The 20,923-nt window shown below is 37.3% G+C and overlaps 1 protein-coding gene and 1 long non-coding RNA gene across 5 annotated transcripts in view; both read left to right on the forward strand.

Annotated features, from left to right (window-relative positions):
• The window catches only part of IQCB1 (IQ motif containing B1), an 82,730-nt gene that overhangs the window by 3,953 nt on the left and 57,854 nt on the right, over positions 1–20,923 (forward strand). For 2 of the 4 annotated variants that reach the window (XM_032267696.1, XM_032267693.1), the window contains exons 3-5: positions 2,439–2,554; positions 2,783–2,945; positions 5,355–5,484. In XM_032267696.1, coding sequence (XP_032123587.1) covers positions 2,455–2,554; positions 2,783–2,945; positions 5,355–5,484 — 393 coding nt within the window. In that variant the 5' untranslated portion in view covers positions 2,439–2,454. Of the gene's footprint in view, positions 1–1,408; positions 1,766–1,800; positions 2,555–2,782; positions 2,946–5,354; positions 5,485–20,923 lie in introns of those variants that run through there. The other 2 variants (XM_032267695.1, XM_032267694.1) reach the window with 2 other exon arrangements.
• On the forward strand, positions 10,137–19,088 carry LOC116542654. The gene is made up of 3 exons (XR_004265310.1): positions 10,137–11,697; positions 12,481–12,486; positions 19,078–19,088. It is a non-coding gene; the product is annotated as an uncharacterized LOC116542654 (long non-coding RNA).

Here is a 20,923-nt window from a genome sequence, read left to right on the forward strand (position 1 = left end):
ATTACAGAGAGCCTGGGCAACATGGAGAAACCCTGTCTCTACTAAAAATACAAAAAATTAGCCAAGCATCATGGCTTGCATCATTAGTCCTAGCTACTTGGGACGCTGAGGTGGGAGAATCACCTGAACCGGAAGTCAAGACTGCAGTGAGCCATGATTGTACCACTACCCTCCAGCCTGTGCAATAGAAGTGAGACCATGTCTCAACAACAACAAAAAAATTAGGATTCAAATGAAGAGATGCATACTACGAAGTATGGGAAGGGGCAGAGAGCTTCCATGTCCTCGCTGGGTGTGCTATCTAGGAAGTTCCTCTAGAAATTTCCATATGTTCAGCTGTCCAGAAGCTCTTTGTACCCCATCCTCAAGCCTTTTATGGAGACTTCATTGGATAAGCATGACTGAAGCATGGACAATCATGTTGGAAATGTGATTGGACAAAAAAGATACAAACTAATACTAATAGACTGAGTGGGAAAACCCAGCAAGGCCTGTCTGCTTAGATTCTTCTTGGCTTCTCTGTGCAGCATTCCTTCTAGTATATAGGGCAAGACCCCTTCTGAAACGGGAGTCTTATGACCTACAGCCAGACAAGATAGGTCAGAGAACAGCAGGGACAATTAAAGTTCTGCTTTGGGGAGAAGGAGCAGGTGAAAGGGGAAGAGAAAAAAGTCACAGATTCTATTTTCCAAGGCCTAAAGCATCCTAACATAACAAGACTATAACAAAGGCTATGGGAGTTACGAGCCAGGAACTGTTAACAAAAACATATATATGTATATGTGTATGTATATGTATGTGTATATATGTATGTAAGGTGATGATCACACATTCTACTTCTTAGTCCCGTTGTGAGGATTAGATAACACAATATATGTAAAAGCATTTAACACAGTGCTTAGCTCATATTAAACAACATATGTTAGCTTTATTAATTATAAATAAGGAAATGTGCTTTTATTGTGTGAGGATATTTTTGAGCTTCAAATGCTTTAAAACTTTTTTTTTTAGAGACAGGGTCTTGTTTTCTTGACCAAGCTAGTCTCAAACACCTATTCTCAAGTGATTCTCCTTCCTTAAACTTTTTTACATAGAGAAAGTTTTAGCAACAAATTAGGATGTGGACCTTTTTCTTTTTTTAATATTAGGGACAATTGATTTTATTCAATATACTATTTACTTATTTATTATTATTATTTTGAGACAGAGTCGAGTTCCGTTGCTCAGGCCGGAGTGCAGTGGTGTGATCTTGCAACCTCCGCCTCTTGGGTTCAAGCTATTCTCCTGCCTCAGCCTCCCAACTAACTGGGATTACAGGCACACATCACCATGCCTGGCTGATGTTTTGTGTTTTCAGTAGAGATGGGGTTTCACCATGTTGGCCAGGCTGGTCTTGAATGCCTGACCTCAAGTGATTCACCTGCCTCAGCCTCCCAAAGTGCGGGATTACAGGCTTGAGCCACCATGCCTGGCCTTATTCACTGTACTATTTAGAAGTAATCTTTTATCATCTTATATTTATGTAACATTTCTGAGCATTAGTGTGTTGAAAGTCAGTGTTTCACTAGAAGGGCTCACAGGTCTCAGAATTTAATGTGCTTACAGCTATGATTTATTATAGTGAAGGGAAATAAAGCAAAATCAGCAAAAGGAAAAAGCATATTGGGTGAAATCCAGAGGAAATCAGGTATAAACTTCTGAGTCCTCTCCCAGGGGAGTTACATAGGACATGCTTAATTCCTCCAGCACCCAGCTGTGACCACATGTTTGAAGTGTTGTCTACCAGGGAAGCTCAACTAGATACTCAGTGATCAGAATTTTTATTGGAGGATGGCCACGTAGGCACCTTGTATATAGGTACTCTTGGCTGGTATGTATCAGAATTCTAAGATTCACTGGAAGGAAAGCAGGCGTTCAGCATGAGCCACATTGTTTTTCATAAACAGTAGGCACAGGGAGCCACTGTTATCAGAGAATGGTAGAAACCCTCCTGAAATCCAAGTTCTAGATGCCAGCCAAGGACCAACCTTGTAAGCACACCTTTGAAAAGAGTAGTCTTAGGCCTGTCATGTTAGCTCTTTTTTGTAGTTTTTCTTGTATGATTAAAGAAAGTTAATTCCTATCCTAGAATTATTGTGCAGATTAGAGAGAGAATGTGAAGCTCCTATCATGGTTCCTGACTCTTAGTGAGTGCACAATAAACAGTATCTGCTATAGCTGTCACATGTGAGGTATTGGAATCTTAAGCTCTTTTAGAGTTACACTTGTGTGAAAAACCAGTTTACTATAAGAAAGAAATTAAAGGAAAATCTATGTACTGTTTCTCAAACAAGGCAAGAAAAGCTGTTTTTATTTATATTAAAATTATATTTCAAACATTATTTAGGTAGTGAACATTTTATGGCTTTTTGACCTTTATTCTCTGATTCTGTTAAAAGATAGATAATATAAGAAATGAAGCCAACAGGTACAGACCCAAGGATCTTATCTATAGCTGCTGAAGTTGCAAAAAGTCCTGAGCAGAATGTCCCTGTTATACTGTTGAAGTTAAAAGGTAAGGAAATCTTTTTGTGATTAGATAGCACTTTAAGTGAAAAACAGTTCCATCATTGGTACAATTTTAACATTTCTTTAAAATTTGTCCAGAGAAATCTTAACACTGTGATAGAGCAGTGATTTTTTATTCTAATATATTTTTAGTAATTATTCAACATATGAAAATACAAATAATGCCTGGATGTATTGAGCAAAAATAAGTATATCTTATTTCCTTTTGCCCTAGAAATAATAAACAGCACACCTTTAGGAAGCTCAGAGTTGAAGAAAATCAAACAAGATATATATTGTTATGATCTCATTCAATATTGCCTCTTGGTCCTCAGTCAAGACTGTTCTCGAATCCAGGGTGGTTGGACTACCATTTCCCAGCTTACACAGATATTAAGGTAAAATGAAGCAGTAGGTCAGCTTGTTCTTGAGGGATATAGCAGTTGATTCTGATTTTCAGCATTTGCTTTTTTATCTGCCTAAAAAGCATTGGCAACCTCTTGTGGTAGGTTTTGGTTGTACTTTTCCTTCATACTACATGTATTGTTCATAACTTTATTTGAGATTCTTTAATTGTCTAAAATTTTCCTCCACAAGCTTAATGAAGATGGTGATCATTATTTTTTCTCACCACTGAATTCCAAGTGCCTAATATACTTTTTATTGACTAAGAAATATTTATAGAAGTGAAGAAATTAAGGCACTGGCTCTACTTGAGAAACTTATAATAGAGATTGGGTGACAGTCATGTAAGTATATGATACAAAACAGGATGAAATTGGTGCTAAAATGAAAGTATGCAAGCAAAGTACTATAGGAGAACCAATAAAGAAACATTCATTTCACTATATCAATTCAGGTGTCAACTGTATATTTCATTAAGCAACCCAAATAGTGTCAATAAAATTTAGAAGTAGCATTTACTGATCTACTGCCATGCTAGAAATTAGTAGAAAAGAAATAAACATCATTCTTCTAAAGGGAGTAGTAAAATAAACCAGATGTTCTTAGTGCCTTAGCTACTTCCTGATTAAGTAACTGAACATATGCATTTACTAACTGGATCCTGGCCTTCTTTTTTTGTTTTTTGTATTTCCTAGATAAGCCATTTGAGTTTAATAAACTATTCCCACTGAAATGGTTTGTCTTGGATACTAGATTTCTAAGCTGCTTAATCCTACTGTGTTACTTGGTAAAGGCCAAATAGTTACAAAGAACCAGTTAAAAAATATATGTAATATTCATTTCCATACTTTAATTTTCAAGATTGATTTTCTTAAGTAAATAAAGCCTTATTTTTTTTTTATTAGATATGTTAGTTTATGATGATATTGATTAAGCCAGGCCTCTCCGGAGTAGAATTCAAGACTTAAGAAATTCCCATGTTTATGAATGCACAAATAAACATAATTTCATTTGTTAATCCTCTCATTCAAAATAGATACTCTTAAGGAATTAACTTTAGGAACCAAAGAGAAAAGAAAGGCTGATACATGTGACTATTAGCCCATTAATTTTAGAAAATAAGCAAAAATAAATAAATAAAAACTCAACATATAAACATTAGCCACTTAGGATTTTTTTCCTAACTTTTATTTTAGGTTCAGGGGTATCGTGCAGGTTTGTTTTATAGGTAAATTGCATGTCACATGGATTTGATGTACAGATTATTTCATTACACAGGTAGTAGGCATGGTACCCAATAGGAAGTTTTTTGGTCCTCACCCTCCACCCTCAAGTAAACCTAATGTCTGTTGTTACCTTCCTTGTGTCATATATATTCAGTGTTTGTTCTCACTTATAAGTGAGAATATGCAGTATTTGGCTTTCTGTACATGTGTTAGTTCACTTAGGTTAATGGCCTTCACCTCTATCTATGTTGCCGCAAAGGACATCTTGTTCTTTTTTATGGCTGCATAAAAAAGAACGTGGTGTATATGTACCACCCCAAAGAAATTTACCATTTTCTTTATCCATCTGCCATTGATTACTTAGGTTTTAAATATGCTCAGTACATAGTTGTTATTGCTTATTAGTGTCCATACATTTTGTTGAAAAGACTCAAACAGCAGGTTTTGTTCATTGGCATACACACATAGAGACCATTCTTCGGTTTGAGGCTGTTTTGGATGTTAGTTTACAGAAAAAATTATTATTATTGAGACTTCTGACTTATATCTAGGAAATGACTTTCATGTACAGTCTTAGGAGGACCTTTTTCTTTATGTGACTTTCTCTCCTTTAATGTATATTGTAAAGCGTTCCTACTAGACTTAGGTTTTGCTGTTTGTCCTTCTGATACAAGGAATATGTAAGTGAATATTTTGCAAAAAGTAGATCTAATGGAAGGTAAAATTGGTATGAAATTAGTGTTTGGTTTCCTTATGTATCCCTTGGAAACAAATCCTACCTGGGCATTTTTCAGCTATTGGATGTCTAAAATCTATTAGTGAACACAAATGCTTTTCATAAATTAAACTCTTAAGGTATCCTATGGCTTTCAGAATGATTATAGCCAATTCACTGAAATCTTAGCTTCTCCTTATTGTGAGACAAGTGTCTTTTATTTCCTGAATGAGCTGATATGTAGGTTTTTAGGATATATAAATCCCAGACCTAAGTATAAGCATGGTCCATACCACTGTTTACTTTTCTAGAAAGTTGTTAGACTAATTTTCCAACAAAAATTCTTTATTGGCTTGGCAACAAAAGAAGCATACTAAAAATTCTCAATAAGGCACAGTGTCTCTAGAAGCTTGAGGATTCAGTAAACTTCTAATTAACACAAACTTGTGCTCTTATTTCAGCCATTGCTGTGTGGGATTGGAGCCAGGAGAAGATGCAGAGGAATTTTACAATGAATTACTTCCATCAGCTGCAGAAAATTTTCTCATTTTGGGGAGACAATTACAAACATGTTTTATCAATGCAGCTAAGGTATGTGTTTATTTAGTGTTTTATAGCTAAATCAGTTTAATTCTTGAGAAGCTGTTCTGTTATTTTTCAAATGTGCAATATTTGGCTGAAAGTACACTTAGAGTAGTGGATGTTAACATTTTAAAAGTTATAACCCCCAAAAATCATCTCTATGTTTGAAAATATTTAATGCTGACTGAAGCATACTGTTTGATTTTTTTTGAAGGATCTGCCTTACTACTCAATGTTGGGCAGTACCCATAGACAATTATTTCCATAACATCTTTCTAAACATACTTTTTACTTAACGTAGAAAGGAAAGTATGTTCTCTAGTGCTAGGGCTTTTCTAAGTAGTTCCAGTAGTGAAGAAGAATAAAGGTGAACTTCCTATTTGATCTCTCATATTTTCTCCAGTAAAAATATTCAACCAAACACAGGGGTCTTTTCAATTCAAGTATTTTTTGGTTGCATTATGCTAGATGCTATGTATATGCTCTTTTTTTGACCCATGGATTTAGAAGTCTATGGCTTAATTTCCAAATATTTGAAGATTTACTAGATACTTAATATTGTTATCAATTTCTAATGTAATTATATTGTGATCAGATAACATTCTCTGTATCATTTCAATCCTTTGGAATTTTTTCAGACTTGTTTTATGACCACCCCCATATGTTTTATCTTGGTGAATGATCTGTTTAAAGAAATCTTTGCTTGGCATAGTTACATCCTAATTGAAACTCGTGCATGTTAGAACCATGCGAAAGTTTTGATATGCACAGGTTTTATTTAATATGGTGCCCTGCAAAAGCTAGGACTACTGTATATTTGAATGTGAACTCTGCAGTTGTGTATAATGTTCTATAAATATTAATTAGGTCAATTTGGTTAGTAGTGTTGTTGAAGTCTTCTAAATTCTCATTCTTCTTCTGGTTTACATTTCTACTTTTAAGTGAGCAAGGGTATTAAAATTTCCAACTATGATTGTGGGTTTGTCTAATTCTGTCTTTAGTTCCATATGATTTTGCTTCATGTATTACAAAGCTCTGTGATTAGATACATACCATTTAGGAATATTATATCTTCTGGATGAATGAAAGCTATTATCATTATGAAATGGTCTTTTTTGTTTTTAAACCTTACTCATGGACTCAGGTAACATTAAATGGCCCTTATCGCTGGTAATATATCTTATCTTGAAGTTGACTTTGTTTAGTATTACGAATATTGACACTCCAGTTTTCTTATGATTAGTGTTTACATGATACACTTTCTGCAGTTTCAGCTTTCATGATTTCAGTTACCCATGGCCAATAGTAGTTCAAAAATATTAAGTGGAAAATTCCAGAAATAAACAATTAAAAATTAAATGACATGCTACTCTGTATAGCGTGATGAAATCTCATAGTGCCCCTCCCTGGGTGTGAAGCACCCGTTGATCAGCATATCAGCACTGTATAAGCTACTTGCCTGTTGTTCACTTAGTAGCTCGTCTCAGTTTTCATATTTAAAAGAAAAAAAGTATATATGGGGTTCAGTACTATCCACACTTTCAGGCATCCATTGGGGGTCTTGGGACATGTCTTACATGGATAAGTGGGAAACTATTGTACATCTTTTCTCAGCCTTTTACTTTTTAACTTCTGTCTTATAGTGAGTCTCTTATAAATAGCATATTGTCAGGTCTTGCATTTTCATCTAGTCTGACAAGCTGTTGTTTTAAAGGGTATCATTTACTTGCATTTAATCTAATTTGTAGTATGGTTAGGTTAAATTCTAAAATTTTGCTATTTTTAAAAAATTTGTTCCCACTTTCTATCTTTTGTGCTATTTTGTCTTATATTTTACTTTTACATGTATTATAAAACCTACCATGTGTTATTTTTACTTTAAATAGTGTGTTGACTTTTCAATAAAGAAATTAAAGAAAAATGATTTTTCATATCTACTATGTCTAGTTGTCTTCATTCCTTCAAATAGATTTGAATTTTCATCTGGTATCATTTCCTTTAAGCCTGACAACCTTCTTTAGCATATGTTACAGTGCAATTCTACTGGTAATGAATTCTCTCAGCTTTTTGGTTATCTGAAAATGTCTTCATGTTGCCTTCACTTTTGAGGAATATTTCTGTTGCATGTGTATAATTCTACTTCATCAATTTTTTCCCCCTTTTTGCACTTTAAAGATTTCTTTCCATTGTCTTCTGGCATCTTTTGTTTCTGATGTCAATTTGGTCTTCATTCTTGTTATCATTCTTCTATACATATTGCACCATTTTATCTCTGGGTTCTTTAAGATGTTCTCTTTGTTTGGTTTATTTTGTTTTATTTTCAGCAGTTTTACTTTGATGAGCCTTAGTGTTGATTTCCTGATGTCTGTCTTGCATGGAGGTTGCTGAGCTCCATGTATCTGAGTTAATGTATTCACATTAAGAAAATTTTCAGCTAATATTTTTTCAAATACTTTTTTTGCCCTATTCGTTCCACCTTCCCTCTGGGACTCCAGGTTGTTGAGGCTCTTCATCCTTTTGTTATTGTTGTTGTTTACTTCAGTTTTGATAGTTTCTATTGATCTGTCTTCAATTACACTGATCCTATCTTCTGCAGTGTCTAATGTGCTAATAATCTTATCTAGTGAATTTTTCATTTCATATATTGTATTGTTCTATGATTTCCATTTGCTTTTCTTATAGATTCTTTACCATATAACTGTTTTTTCTCTTAATACTGGGTCAAATTTTTCTGCTTCTTCACGTCTATTAATTTTTTGTTTAATAATGGACACTGTGAATAACATTATAGAAATTCGTATCTTCCTCTGAAGACTTGAAAGCAGTTAAATTCTGGCAGGTCAGTTGATCCTGTGGAGGACTGGTTTTAGCCTTTTTTAGAAGAGGTTTACTTCAGATTAACTCTTAGAATATTGCCCTTAGTCCTTGTTCACAGTTCTTACACGTAAAGTGGGATTCTTCTGTGGTTTAAATGGAAAGCCTACCATGTTAACCTAGACCTTCTGACTTGGAAGAACCTAAACTCCAAACTCTGTATACCCAGTATTAGGCAAATAATGAAATTGCTGATAATTTCTTTCAACCTTTCAGCTGCAGATTCTTCTGGGCTCCTTGAAGCCTTTTCTCACATATACACAGTTTAAGAGTCAAGAATTCAATGGAAGTTTGTGCATAGATTTTGGAGCTCTCTACTTTATGGGTCACTTCTTTTTCTTTTTTTTTTTTTTCATGTGGATCACTTCTTTATTAACTGTTCTGGCAGCCCCAAGCTCCAAATTCTGACTCCTCAGCCTAGTTATACTACAACTTCTTGTTTGAACTCCTTTCGCTATGTTGATAAATACACACTGGGAAAAACCAGGTGTATTAGTCAGGTTTCTCCAGATAAACAGAACCAATAGAAGATATATGGAGAGAGAAAAAAAAATAGAAACTGATTGATTATAAGGAATTGGCAATTATGGAGGCTAACAAGTCCTGAGATTTGCAGCTGGTAAGCTGGAGACCCAGGAGAGCTGATGGTATAGTCTGAGTTTAAATGCCTTAGAACCAGGAGAGTTGAATAGCATAGTGCCAGTTCAAAGGCCAGTAGGCTCAAGATCCATGAAGAAGCGTGTTTGAGTCTAAAGTTAGGAAAAAATGATGTCCCAACTCAAAGGCAGTCAGGCAAGAGGAATTTCCTTTTATGTGTGAGAGGGTCAATGTTTTGTTCTATTCAAGCCCTCAGCTGATTATATGAGGCCCACCCACATTAAGGAGAGCAATCTGCTGTACTCAGACTAAAAATTTAATTGTTAATTCATCTAAAAATACCCTCACAGAAACACCCAGAATAATGTTTGACAATTACACAAGATAAATTTAGATTTCAGCCAGTACATTTTATTTCAGGGTCATGTCTATGTGCCTTTGCTTGCTATCTAGGGTCTTCAAACAATTGCTTTTTATATTTTTTCCAGAGTTTATAATTTTGGTCAGCAAAAGCATGGATCAACAAACTGTGGCCTGTGGGCTAAATCCAGCTTTTAAAAAAATAAAGTTGTATTGGATCACAGCTATACCCATTTGTTTATATTATCCACAACTACTTTCACTCTATAGCCATAGAGTTCAGTAGTTGTGAGAGACTGTAATGCCTAAAATATTTTCTGGCCAATAACTAACAGGAAAGTAAGTTCTATAAACAGGAAGAGAAGGGAGCAATCAATGTGAACAAGAGTGATTTGAAAAAGCTTTGTGGAGCCAATGGTACCTGGTCTATCTATCTCTAAAGCATGGGTGAGATTTGGAAATATGAGGGCATTATGGGCAGGGGAAATGGACAAGACCAGGAAAGAGGAATAAATATGGTATCTTTGAGTCCCATTGCAGATACCTACCAGAGTTAGATAGAGTAATCTCATTCAGAAGGATTGAAGGCCAGATGCAGTGGCTCATGTCTGTATAATCCCAACACTTTGGGAGGCCGAGATGGTAGGATCACCTGAGCCTAGGAGTTCAACACCAATCTGAGCCACATAGCAAGACCTAGCCGGGTGTGGCGGCACATGCGTATCATCCTAGCTACTCAGGAGGCTAAGTCAGGAGGATTGCTTGAGCCCAGGAGCTCAAGGATACACTGAGCCGTGATCATGCCACTGCACCCCAGCTTTGGCAACAGAGCAAGACCTGTCTCTAAAACCAACAACTAAAACAAAACAAAAAACAGACAAACAAACAAAAACAGAAAAAAAGAGTTTGAACTTGATTCTGAAAATATTGAAGAGGCTTTTGAGGAAACATAAGAGTATGCTGGAGAAAGTAGAAGAGACCGTTAAAAATTATTGCAGTAAGCTAGAACTAAGATGATGAGAGGCTTGACTCACGATGACTTTGGAAAAAAAGAGGGTCAAATAAAATGTTAAGAAAAAAATTGAAAGAATATAAAAGGTATAATATCAGACAGTGCTTCATATAGATAATATATAATATTTTAACGTTGTCTAAGGTTTCAAGGCCCTATAGATGTTTAAGAGAAGTGATAAGCCAAAGGTAAAAACTGAATAGGAAAAGGATACAATTTTTTTGAAGTTAGTTTCATTTTCAAATGGAAATGTCTAGTATGGAATTGAAGTTTGATTGAGAGGTCAAGAGTATGACTATAGGTTGGAAAGTCCTCTTATGAATGCTACTTAAAACTTTGAAGAGGAGCATGCTAGAAGATGAGCTTTCCTAAGGATGTGCTGTAGAGATAATATGTGAAGACTGTGTTCAGAGCCTTAGAGTTATCTGACACAGATACAATTTATTTGGGCAAATTGAGGAATTATAGCTCAACATGCTAGCGTAATGAAGAGAACTGCAGGAAAAGACATTGAGGGCATTTTTAATTTTTTTATAAATATTTGTCATTTTGAAGAGATGGATTTGCTAGATGCTCTAACTGCCGTTTAAATAATTTAAGTAGCGATGTCTGGTACATGGCCTCATGGTCTGTTCTGCACAGTATAATACGGTAGCCATTAACCCTGTGGATCAGTTGAGCACTTGAAATGTGCCTTTATGACTGAGGAATTGAAAATTTTATTTAATTTTAATTATTGTAAATTTAAAAATTGATGATGAATTCTGTTAGGAAACTTATGTGTGTTTGGAACAGCTTGATTATATGAATCTGCTTTTACAACTGTAAGTTTTACAAAATCTAAATACACATCAAGTATTTCTAATGAAAATTTAGCCTCCAAGTAGAGATCCGCTCCAAGTATATTCACCAGATTTCAAAGAAATACCAAAAGTTTTTGGGACACAAACAGTCCATAGTGATCACCATGTTATATTAAGTTCTATTTAAGGCGCTTTGAGTGTATAAAGAATAGCTACAGTCTTACTTTTAAGGAATTCCCAGGCTGATAAACTAGAAAAGGTCTTAGCTATTTCTAATAGGAAACCTAAAATAGATGTATTTTTAGTTTAATAAAATTTAATTTTAAATTAGAAGAATGAAATTGAATGAAAGGTGTAATAGTACAGACAACACGCTGTTTTGAATATAAGAAATACTGTTGGCAGATAATTTTTTTTTCTTTTTTATTATTCTTCAAGTTCTGTGATACATGTGCTGAATGTGCAGGTTTGTTACATAGTATACATGTGCCATTGTGGTTTACTGCACCCGTCAACCTATCATCTGGGTTTTAAGCCCTGTACGCATTAGGTATTTCTCCTAATGCTGTCCCTCCCGTTGAACCTCACCCCGCAACCCACTCTGGTGTGTGACATTCCCTTCCTCTGTCCATGTGTTACACACTCTGATGTGTGATGTTCCCTTCCTCTGTCCATGTGTTTTCATTGTTCAACTCCCACTTATGAGTGAGAATATACAATGTTTGGTTTTCTGTTCCTGGGTTAGTTTTCTGAGAATGATGGTTTCCAAATTGATCTATGTCCCTGCAAAGGACATGAACTCATCCTTTTTTATGACTGCATAGTATTCCATGGTGTATATTTGCCACAGTTTCTTTATCCAGTCTATCATTGATGGGTATTTGTGTTGGTTCCAAGACTTTGCTATTGTAAATAGTGCTTCAGTAAACATACAGGTGCATGTGTCTTTATAGTAGAATGATATATAATCCTTTAGGTATATACCCAGGAATGGGATTGCTGGGTCAAATGGTATTTCTGGTTCTGGATCTTTGAGGAATTGCCACAGTCTTCCACAGTGGTTGAACTAATTTACAATCCCACCAACAGTATAAAAGTGTTCCTATTTTTCCACATCCTCTCCAGCATCTGTAGTTTCCTTTTTAATGACTGCCATTCCAACTGGCATGGGATGGTATCTCATTATGGTTTTTATGTGCATTTCTCTAATGACCAGTGAGGGTGAGCATTTTTTCATGTTTCTTGGCCTCATAAGTGTCTTCTTTTGAGAAGTGTCTATTCATATCATTTGCCTACTTTTTGATGGGGTTGTTTTTCTCTTTAAATTTGTTTAAGTTCCTTGTAGATTCTGGATATTAGCCCTTTGTCAGATGGATAGGTTGCAGAAGTTTTCCCCCATTCTGTAGGTTGCCTGTTCACTCTGATGATAGTTTCTTTTGCTGTGCAGAAGCCTTTGTTTAATTAGATCCCATTTATGAATTTTGGCTTTTGTTGCCATTGCTTTTGGCGTTTTAGTTGTGAAGTCTTTGCCCATGCCTATATCCTGAATGATATTGCCTAGGTTTTCTCCTAGGGTTTTTATGGTTTTAGGTCTTACATTTAAGTCTTTAATCCATCTTTAATTTTTGTATAAAGTGTGAGAAAGGGGTCCAGTTTCAGTTTTCTGCATATGGCTAGCCACTTTTCCCAGAATCATTTATTAAATGGGGAGTCCTTTCCCCATAGCTTGTTTTCATCAGGTTTGTAAAAGATCAGATCATTGTAGATGTGAGGCATTGTTTCTGAGGCCTGTTCTGTTCCATTGGTCTATATATCTGTTTTGGTACCAGTACCATGCTGTTTTGGTTACTGTAGCATTTTAGCATAGTTTGAAGTCAGGTAGCATGATGCCTCCAGCTTTGTTCTTTTTCCTTAGAATTGCCTTGGCTAAACGGGCTCTTTTTTGATTCCATATGGAATTTAAAGTAGTTTTCCTAATTGTGCGAAGAAACTCAATGGCAGTTTCATGGGATTATCATTGAATCTATAAATTACTTTGAGGAGTATGGCCATTTTCATGATATAGATTTTATCTATCCATGAGCATGGAATGTTTTTCCATCTGTTTGTTTCTTCTCTTATTTCCTTGAGCAGTGGTTTGTATTTCTCCTTGAGCACTGGTTTGTAGTTCTTCTTGAAGAGGTCCTTCACATCCCTTGTAAGTTGTACTCCTAGGTATTTTATTCTCTTCGTAGCAATTGTGAATGGGAGTTCACTCATGATTTGGCTCTCTGTATATTATTGTTGCATAGGAATGCTTGTGATTTTTGCATACTGATTTTGTGTCCTTAGATTTTACTGAAGTTGTTTATCAGCTTCAGGAGTTTTGGGGCTGAGATGTTGGGGTTTTCTCAATATACAATCATGTCATCTGCAAACAGAGACAATTTGACTTTCTCTCTTCCTCTGTGAATACCCTTTATTTCATTCTCTTGCTTGATTGCCCTGGCCAGAACTTCCAATACTGTGTTGAATAGGAGTGGTGAGAGAGGGCATTTTTGTCTTGTGCCAGTTTTCAAAGGGAATGGTTCCAGCTTTTGCCCATTTGATATGATATTGGCTATAGGTTTGTCATAAATAGCTCTTATTATTTTGAGATATGTTCCATCAATACCTAGTTTTATTGACTATTTTTAGTATGAAGGGGTGTTGAATTTTATCAAAGGTCTTCTCTGCATCTATTGAGATAATCATGTGGTTTTTGTCATTAGTTCTGTTTGTGTGATGGATTACATTTATTGATTTGCATATGTTGAACCAACTTTGCATCCCAGGGATGAAGCCAGCTTGATGGTGGACAAGCTTTTTGATGTGCTGCTGGACTGGGTTTGCTACTTATTGAGGATTTTCGCATTGATGTTCATCAGGGATGTTGGCCTGAAATTCTCTTCTTTTGTTGTGTCTCTGCCAGGCTTTGGGATCAGCATGAAAATGGCCTCATAAAATGAGTTAGGGAGGAGTTCCTCTTTTTCTGTTGTTTGGGATTGTTTCAGAAGGAATGGTACCAGCTCCTCTTTGTACTGCTGGTAGAATTCAACTATGAATCCATCTGGTCCTGGGCTTTTTTTAGTTGGTAGACTGTTATTTAACTGCCTCAGTTTCAGAAGTTGTTATTGGTCTATTCAGGGATTTAGCTTCTTCCTGGTTTAGTCTTGGGAGGGTATATGTCCAGGAATTTATCCATTTCTTCTAGATTTTCTAGTTTATTTGCACAGGGGTATTTACAGTATTCTCTGATGGTAGTTCGTATTTCTGTGGGATCAGTGATGATATTCCCTTCATCATTTTTATTGTGTCTATTTGATTCTTCTCTCTTTTCTTCTTTATTAGTCTAGCTAGCAGTCTACCTATTTTGTTGATCTCTTCAAAAACCTAGCTCCTGCATTCACTGATTTTTTTTGAAGGGTTTTTTTTTTTGTGTCTCTATCCCCTTCAGTTCTGCTGTGATCTTAGTTATTTCTTGTCTTCTGTTACCTTTTGAATTTATTTGCTCTTGCTTCTATAGTTCTTTTAATTGTGATGTTAGGTGTCGATTTTAGATCTTTCTTCATTTCTCTTGTGGGCATTTAGTGTTATAAATTTCCCTCTATGCACTGCTTTAAATGGGTCCCAGAGATTCTGGTACATGTGTCTTTGTTCTCATTGGTTTCAAAGAACATCTTTATTTCTACCCTAATTTCATTATTTACCCAGTAGTCTTTCAGTAGCAGGTTGTTCAGTTTCCACATAGTTGTGTAGTTTTGAGTGAGTTCCTTAATCCTGATTTCTAATTCAATTGCACTGCGGTCTGAGAAACTGTCTGTTATGATTTTCATTCTTTTGCATTTGCTGAGGAGTATTTTACTTCCAATTATGTGGTCAATTTTAGAATAAGTGCAGTGTGGTGCTGAGAAGAATGTATATTCTGTGGATTTGGGGTGGAGAGTTCTGTAGATGTATATTAGGTCCACTTGGTCCAGAGCCTAGTTCAAGTCCTGGATATTCTTGCTAATTTTCTGACTCATTGATCTGTCTAATGTTGACAGTGTTAAAGGGGTGTTAAAGTCTCCCACTATTATTGTGTGGGAGTCTAAGTCTCTTTGTAGGTCTTCAAGAACTTGCTTTATGAATCTGGGTGCTCCTGTATTGGGTGCATATATATTTAGGATAGTTAGCTCTTCTTGTTACTTTGATCCCTTTCCCATTATATAATGTCCTTTGTCTGTTTTGATCTTTGTTGGTTTAAAGTCTATTATATCAGAGACTAGGATTGCAACCTTGTTTTTTGGTTTGTTTTTTTTTTTTTTTTTGCTTTCCATTTGCTTAGTAAATATTTCTCCATCCCTTTATTTTGAGCCTATTTGTGTCTTTGCACATGAGATTGGCCTCCTGAATACAGCACACTAATTGGTCTTGACTCTTATCAAATTTGCCAGTCTATGTTGTTTAAATGGGCCATTTAGCATTTTTCCACTTCAGGTTAATACTGTTATGTGTGAATTTGGTCCTGTCATTATGATGCTAGCTGGTTATTTTGCCTGTTAGTTGATGCAGTTTCTTCATACTGTCAACAGTCTTTACAATTTGGTTTGTTTTTTTAGTGACTGGTACCGGTTGTTCTTTCCATGTTTAGCGCTTTCTCAGGAGCTCTTGTAAGGCAGGCCTGGTGGTGACAGTCTCTCAGCATTTGCTTGTCTGTAAAGGATTTTATTTCTCCTTTGCTTATGAAGCTTTGTTTGGCTAGATATGAAATTCTGGGTTGAAAATTCTTTAAGAATGTTGAATATTGGCCCCCACTATCTTCTGGCTCATAGGGTTTCTGCAAAGAGATCCACTGTTAATCTGACGGGCTTCCGTTTGTGGGTAACCCGACCTTTCTCTCTGGCTGCCCTTAGGATTTTCTCCTTCATTTCAACCCTGGTGAATCTGATGATTATGTGTCTTGGGATTACTCTTCTCAAGGAGTATCTTTGCGGTGTTCTCTGTATTTCCTGGATTTGAATGTTGGCCTCCCGTGCTAGGTTGGGGAAGTTCTCCTGGCTAATATCCTGAAGAGTATTTTCCAACTTGATTCCATTCTCCTTGTCACTTTCAGGTATACCAATCAAAAGTAGATTTGTTTTGTTTTGTTTTGTTTTTTCACATAGTCCCATATTTCTTGGAGGCTTTGTTCATTTCTTTTCACTCTTTTGTCTCTAATCTTGTCTTTTCGCTTTATTTCATTGAGTTGATCTTCAATTTCTGATATCCTTTCTTCCACTTGATCAATTCAACTACTGATACTTGTGTATGCTTCATGAAATTCTTGTGCTGTGTTTTTCAGCTCCATTAGGTCATTTATGTTCTTCTCTAAACTGATTATTATAGTTAGCAATTCATCTAACCTTTTTTCAAGGCTCAGCTTCCTTTCATTGGGTTAGAACATGCTTTTTTAGCTCAGAGGAGTTTGTTATTACCCACCTTCTGAAGCCTACTTCTGTCAGTTCTTCAAATTCATTCTCCGTTCAGTTTTGTTCCCTTGCTGGCAAAGAGTTTGATGCTTTGGAAGAGAAGAGGTGTTCTGGCTTTTGGAATTTTCAGCCTTTTTGCACTGATTTCTCCCTATCTTCGTGGATTTATCTACCATTGGTCTTTGATGTTGGTGACCTTCAGATGGAGTCTCTGAGTGGACATCCTTTTTGTTGATGTTGATATTTCTTTCTGTTTGTTAGTTTTCCTTCTAACTTCAGTTTTCCTCTGCTGCAGGTCTGCTGGAGTTTCCCAGAGGTCAAACTCCTGTTTGCCTGGTATCACCAGTGGAGGCTACAGAACAGCAAAGATTGATGCCTGTTCTTTCCTCTGGAAGTTTTGTCCCAAAGGGGCACCCACCAGATATCAGCCAGAGCTCTCCTGTATGAGGTGTCTTTTGGCCTGTACTGGGAGGGGTCTCCCAGTCAGGATACACAGGGGCCACCGACCCAATTGAGGAGGCAGTCTGTCCCATATCAGAGCTCAAATGCCATGCTGGGAGATCTCCTGCTTCCTTCAGCACTGTCAGGCAGGGACGTTTAAGTCTGCTGAAGCTGCACCCACAGCCACCCTTTCCCCCAGGTGCTCTGTTCCAGGAAGATGGGGTTTTTGTCTATAAGTCCCTGACTAGGGCTGCTGCCTTTTTTTCAGAGATGCCTTGTCCAGAGAGGAGTAATCTAGACAGGCAGTTTGGCTGCAAAGGCCTTGCTGAGCTATGGTGGGCTCTGCCTGGTTCAGACTTCCAGAAGGCCTTGTTTACACTGTGAGGGAAAAACCACCTACTCAAGCCTCAACAGTGGCGGACACCCCTCCCCACATCAAGCTTGATAATGCCAGGTCAGCCTCAGACTGCTGTGCTGACAGCGAGAATTTCAAACCAATGGATCTTAGCTTACTGGGCTCCAAGGGGGTGGGATCTACCAAGCCAGACCACTTGGCTCCCTGGCTTCAGCTGCCCTTCCAGGGGAGTGAAGTTTCTGTCTCACTGGCATTCCAGGTGCCACTGGGGTATGAAAAAAAAAAAAAAAACTCCTGCCCAAATGGCCACCCAGTTTTGTGCTTGGAATCCAGGTGGCATAGGAACTGGAGGGGATCTCCTGGTCTGCTGGTTGTGAAGACCATGGGAAAAGCACAGTATCTGGGCCAGAATGCGTTGTTCTTCCTGGTACAGTCTCTCACAGCTTCCCTTAGCTAGGAGAAATCCCCTGACCCCTTGTGCCTCCCGGGTGAGGCAATGCCCCATGCTGCTTCAGCTCACCCTCCATGGATGGCATCCATTGTCCAACCAGTCCCAGTGAGATGAACCAGGTGCCTTAGTTGGAAATACAGGAATCACCCACCTTCTGCGTCAATCTTGCTGGGAGCCGCAGATTAGAGCTGTTCCTATTTGGCCATCTTGCCAATGGACCCATTCTTTTTTCTCTAATCTTACCTTCATGCTTTATTTCATTAAGTTGATCTTCAATCTCTTGTATTCTTTTTTCCAATTGATCAATTCAGCTATTGATACTTATGTATGCTTTATGAAGTTCTCATGCTATGTTTTTCAGCTCCATCAGGTAATTTATGTTTCTGTGTAAACTGGTTATTCTAGTTAGCATTTCCTGTAACCTTTTTTTTTTTTTTTTTTTTTTAATAATTTTTATAAGATATACTCCCCACCCTCCTCCCTCCTGTAACGTTTTATAAAGCTTCTTAGCTTCCTTGCTTTGGATTAGGACATGATCCTTTAGCTCAGAGAAGTTTGTTATTACCAACCTTTTGCAGCGTACTTCTGTCATTTCATTAAACTCATTCTCCATCCAGTTTCATGCCCTTGCTAGAGAGGAATTGCAATCATTTGGAGAAGAGGCATCCTGGTTTTTAGAATTTTCAGCATTTTTGCACTGGCTTTTCCTTATCTTTGGATTTATCTACCTTTGATCTTTGATGCTGATGACCTTTGGATGGGTATTTTGTGGGGGTGCCCTTTTTGTTGATGTTGATGTTATTACTTTCTGTTTGCTGGTTTTCCTTCTAACAGTCAGGCCCCTCTTCTGCAGGTCTGCTGGAGTTTGCTAGAGGTCCACTCCAGAGGCTGTTTCCCTGGATATCACCAGCAGAGGCTGCAGAACAGCAAAGAGTGCTACCTGCTCCTTCCTCTGGAAGCTTTGTCCCAGAGGGGCACCTGCCTGATGCCAGCTAGAGCTCTCCTGTATGGAGGTGTCTCCCAGTCAGGAGGCATGGGGTCAGGGACCCACTTGAGGAGGCATTCTGTCCCTTAGCAGAACTTGAGCACTGTGCTGGCAGATCTGCTGCTCTCTTCAGAGCCGGCAGGCAGGAATGTTTCAGTCTGCTGAAGCTGACCCCTTCCCCTAGGTGCTCTGTCCCAGGGAGATGGCAGTTTTATATATAAGGCCCTGATTGGGGCTGCTTACCTTTATTTAAGAGATGCCCTGCCCAGTGAGGGGGAATCTAGAGAGGTAGTCTGGCTACAGTCACTTTGTTATGCTGCAGTGAGTTCCACCCAGTCTGAACTTCCCAGTAACTTCCTTAACCCTGTGAGGGGAAAACTGTCTACACAAGCCTCAGTAATAGCTGATGCCTCTCCCCCACGAAGCTCGATCAATCAGTCCAGTTGACTTCAGACTGCTGTGCTGACAGCAAGAATTTCAAGCCAGTGGTTCTTAGCTTGCTGGGCTCCATGGGAGTGGGACCTTGGCTTCGGCTCCCTTTTTAGGGGAGTGAATGGTCTGTCTCTCTGGGGTTTCAGGTGCCATTGGGGTACAAAAAAAAAACAAAAAAAAAACACCTGCAGCTAGCTCAGTGTCTGCCCAAACAGCCACCCAGTTTTGTGCCTGAAACCCAGGGCCCTGGTGGTATAGGCAAGGAATCTCCTGGTCTGCAGGTTGCAAAAATGAGGGAAAGTGTAGTATCTGGGCCAGATAGCACAGTCCCTCTTGGCTTCCCTTGGCCAGGGGAGGGAGGTCCCTGGCTCCTTGCACTTCCTGGGTGAGGTGATGCCCCACTCTGCTTCTGCTCGCTGCTGTCTAAGCAGTCCCAATGAGATGATCCAGATGCCTTAATTGGAAATGCAAAAATCACCTGCCTTCTGCATTGGTCTCTCTGGGAGCTGCAGACCAGAGCTGTTCCTATTTGGGCATCTTGCAAGATCCCCCCAGCAGAGAATTTAACTCAGTGGTAGAGCATATGTTTTCTATATAATTGGTTACAATTCCATTTCTGGTATCTCCACTGTCATTTTATGGGACATTAGCACTAAATAAAATTTGCTAGATTTAGTTTTAATTTAGGTTAGTTGAAGCCACATGAACTATAGGAATTGTGTTGGATTTGATTTCTCCTGCTGGTTGTGCCACAAACTAACTCTAGGTTCTATAGCAAATCACTGGATTTTACTGTATCTCATTTTCCTCATTTGTAAAATCTGTCTCCTTAATAGCTCAGATCATTATAGATGCTTTATCTTTTATTCAAAGCACCTTTATTTAATATTCCCATTTAAGAGCATTAATAATTTTTTGTTATATATTATTAAAATTACATATTAATGTTATATAGACATATATTTGGATGTTATTTTCATTAGAAATATACTTATTCACTTAATTCCTTTCATTTATAAAGTCCTTCAATACTTTTCATAATATTTTTCTTTTCTTTATTGTTGTATTTTTATTTAGATAAATGATTCATTGACAGCAATGAGAATTACCATGCCCTTTCTTATGTATCTTTAGGTAAAACTCTGGCAAAGATAGTTTACTGTACTAAAAGAACTCTTCTTCTACTGTGAGTTTTCTTAGGGTTTTTTTTTTTTTTTCAATTGTATTCAAGTCAGCATGTGTCAGTTTACTTAAATATTTATGTAGCTTTGTGCTAGAATATTAGGAAGAAAATACTCTCATTATTATAAAGAGTAATCATGGCAATCATAATATTTTTGCTGCTCTCATCATTACTTTTGTGCTATAGTACAAACATTCAGGACATGGATAAGATTAGTGACCTTTAACTAATATTCTACTAAAATTACATGGCCAATAAATGACAAAATTGCAAATGGAATCTATACTTCTTATTTCTCCTTGTAGCTCTAATTCATAATAATTTCTCACCCTACTTTCCAGAAAGGAAGAACCAGAAAAAAATTGTCATTTATTTGTTGACTTAATGTTGATTGAACATTTACTATGTGTCAGAACTGTCCTAGAAACCAAGTTTATAGTGGGGAGCTAAATGACATGATCTCTGCCCTCCTAAACTTATGAGTAGA

This window comes from Sapajus apella, unplaced genomic scaffold (genome assembly GCF_009761245.1).
Source record: "Sapajus apella isolate SASKATOON/1434 unplaced genomic scaffold, GSC_monkey_1.0 scaffold171, whole genome shotgun sequence".
NCBI classification, from domain to species: Eukaryota; Metazoa; Chordata; class Mammalia; order Primates; family Cebidae; genus Sapajus; species Sapajus apella.